This window comes from Bison bison, unplaced genomic scaffold, assembly GCF_000754665.1.
Source record: "Bison bison bison isolate TAMUID 2011002044 unplaced genomic scaffold, Bison_UMD1.0 scf7180017864170, whole genome shotgun sequence".
Classification (NCBI taxonomy): domain Eukaryota; kingdom Metazoa; phylum Chordata; class Mammalia; order Artiodactyla; family Bovidae; genus Bison; species Bison bison.
This window is the reverse complement of record NW_011494742.1, coordinates 34,019-37,363: the sequence shown is the minus strand read 5'-3', so window position 1 is coordinate 37,363 and position 3,345 is coordinate 34,019. Positions and strand designations below refer to the sequence as shown.

The window sequence follows — 3,345 nt, the reverse complement described above, 5'->3', positions numbered from 1 at the left end:
GGAAAGATTGAGGGCAGGAGGAGAAGGGAAAGACAGAGGATGAGATGGTTGGATGGCATCATCAACTCGATGGAAATGTGTTTGGGTGGACTCCAGGAGTTGGTGATGGACAGGGAGGCCTGGCGTGCTGCGGTTCATGGGGTCGCAAATTGTCGGACATGACTGAGCAAATGAACTGAACTGAACTGAACTGTACCACTTGAAAGCTGTATGCTTTAAATAATAATTTTAAAAATGAATAAATATAAAAATTTTAAAAGACAATAGCAAGAAGGCAATGCTTAAGCCACAAAGTACTGAATTTCAGGACTGACACTCCTATGCCCTCTTCAATTTCTATACAAGAGAGCTCCGTGATAATAATTGTGGAGGCTGGTAATTGAGCCGAGGACTGGAACACAGTCACCCGAGGTGACCTTGCGAACTTGACATTTTTCATAAAACACAGTCATCCCTACATCCAGCCTTCCAGGGCTCTCCAAATGCCAGAGGCCCTGGGGAATCAGACCTAATTCTTGCTCTTTCATGAGCCACCAAGTGTCTTATTTCCTTGGGCCATGCCCCCACCCAAGCCCCTGCCCTGCCCGCCCCCCATGCACCACCCAGCACCCACCACCCACCCAGCCACACTCACATGGAGAGCACCTTCACTTCCAAGATCTCGTGCCTCAGCTCCAGGCATCTTGTGGAGTTATACTCAAAAGGGCCCTCGTAAAATTCAAAGTACCTGGGAACCAACAGGGACAGAGGTTACTACACAGAGAAGCGGGAAGACTCCCGAAAACCTGTTGGGGTTCTCAATGGTAGGAATGGGGGGCAGAGGGGTGGTGTCCCATCAAAGTAATAGTGTAGAGCAAACCAGCCCTCCCCAGCAGATGGCCTGATGGGGGTCTTCCTCCAGGCCCGCTGGTTTAATCACTGCTTGGCTGATTACTGTGGGCACCCCTAGTACCCCGGGAGTATAAGCATTTAAGCCATGAACCCGTTTCAGTACATCATGACATTTTTGAAGTGGGCTTGGTTCCACATGGTGACTTTGAAGGAGAAAGAGGATGCTCTGGATACATCCTCATTCGCACTCCTCCTGGGACCAGTCGTTGACGGAGGCAGCCCTGGAGTTGGTCAGCGAGTCTACAGGCCTTCAGCTTGGCCTGCCCTCTCCTGCCCCCTTTCTCCTCCTCCTGGGGAAGTGTCCAGCAACGACAGCCACAGCACAGCCGAGAAAGCACAAGCTGCTTTCCCACTGTGAAAAGAATTTCCGCTTCCATTAGCTCATTGACATGCGCGCATTGTGACTAGGTGAGATCCTTTCTCCCCATTTGCCAGCTGAGAAAACTGAGGCTGAACAGATGGTGCTCCAGGCCATGCTGTCAGTGTAGAAGAGCCTGGGCCAACACAGTCCCTTCTGCAGCTTCAAGCAGAATAACAACACCAACTTCAACCAACACCGTTGAGCCCTTGTCACAGGCCAAGTTCAGGGCCCAGTACTCTACATGGAGGTATTCACTTTTTTCCTTTTTAATTGAAGTAGAGTTAACTTGCAGTATTGTGTTAGTTTCAAGTAAACAGCATGGCAACTACAAGATAATGGGTACAATTCCCTGTGTTATACAGTATCTCCTTATTTCTTATCCATTTTGTATACAGTAATTTCTATCTGCTAATCCCATATTCCTAATTTATCTCTGCCCCCTCCCCTCTCCCCTTTGATAAGCAGAGGTTTGTTTTGCATGTCTGTGATTCTATTTCTATTTTGAATGCACAATTACTTGTTTTACTTTTTGTCATTGTTTAGTCACTAAGTCATGTCCAGTTCCTGGTGACCCCATGGACTGTAGCCTGCCAGGCTCCTCTGTCCATGGGATTTTCCAGGCAAAATACTGGAGTGGATTGCCATCTCCTCTTCCAGGGGATCTTCCCGATCCAGAGATCCAACCCATGTCTCTTGTGTCTCCTGCATTGGTGGGCAGATTCTTTACCACCAAGCCACCTAGGAAGCCCTGTATTACTTTTTAGATTCCACATATAAGTGACACCAAATAGTATTAGTCTTTATCTGACTTATTTCATTAAACATAATATCCTCTTCTAATCTGTATCACTAGCCCACCAGATAAATGGTCATCAAGCATCCAGAGCAGGCTCTGGGGGTTAACACATTTTCCCATTTTTCCAGTGGTCATGTATGGATGTGAGAGTTGGACTATAAAGAAAGCTGAGCACCAAAGAATTGATGCTTTTGAACTGTGGTGTTGGAGAAGATTCTTAGAGTCCCTTGGACTACAAGGAGATCCAACCAGTCCATCCTAAAGGAGATCAGTCCTGTTCATTGGAAGAACAGGACTGGAGATCAGGGTGTTCATTAGAAGGACTGATTTTGAAGCTGAAACTCCAATACTTTGGCCACCTGATGCGAAGAGTGACTCACTGGAAAAGACCCTCATGCTGGGAAAGATTGAGGGCAGGAGGAGAAGGAGACGACAGAGGATGAGATGGTTGGATGGCATGGCATTCCCAAAGCCATGTAGGTGGCAGTTGGCAAAGCTGGGTGACGAAGCAGTGCACTCAGTCAAAATGCTCTTGTCTGCCCACCTACATGGACAGTTGGTGACCCCTGGCAAGGGCTCTCTGACCTCCTACATCCACACCTGCCAGTTCACACCAGTGCAGGGAACATCCACTGACTGGGGTGGGGTGGGAAGGGGCAGGGGAGGGAGACCACCAAGATAAAACACAGTAGTTCCCTGCCAGACTCGGCCACGAAGGCAGAGGGGCCTCCAGGGCAGAGGCCAGGTCTCCCTCTCCTCACGGCCTCTCTTTCTGGAGGTCGTCGGAAGACACCGGGGCTGATGAAGCTGGGAGGGTGGGATCCCAGGAGGGCCCACAGTCAAGAAATCTGCAGGCTCAGCCTCTAAACTTGGGGCAGAGGCCTCTCTACAGCTAGCCCTGGAGAGCCAGAGGTTGGGGTGGAGCCCCAGGACTGCAGCTGGGCCCTGCAGACCACAACCAAGGATTTAAAATAAAGTCAGTCCTTGAGCATTTCCCACAAACCTTCCCAAAACATGGCAGCGGCTATTTCACATATATTCTCACTAACTTATATAGGCAAACTTACGTCTGTGCTGCTTTAGAAATACTGAGACATTTATCCAATTAATTGACTTCTTTTTAAACAACTTGCATTTTAAATAATTTAAAATATAACTTCATATGTAATACTTTTTTTTTTTTTTTTTTTTTTTTTTTTTTTATAAAACATACATCAGCCTTTGTAATTAAGCATTTTTCATAACATATAAACAGTGTTCAGATATAAACTGTTAACTAAATATTTTTTCTAAATAT

The 3,345-nt window shown here is 47.1% G+C and overlaps 1 protein-coding gene across 1 annotated transcript in view; it reads right to left on the bottom strand.

The window, feature by feature from the left end:
- The window catches only part of ST8SIA5 (ST8 alpha-N-acetyl-neuraminide alpha-2,8-sialyltransferase 5), a gene marked incomplete at its 5' end in the record, with an annotated part of 40,546 nt that overhangs the window by 23,106 nt on the left and 14,095 nt on the right, over window positions 1-3,345 (bottom strand). Inside the window, one exon of the mRNA XM_010842033.1 lies at window positions 635-727. Coding sequence (XP_010840335.1) covers window positions 635-727 — 93 coding nt within the window. The remainder of the gene's footprint in view (window positions 1-634; window positions 728-3,345) is intronic.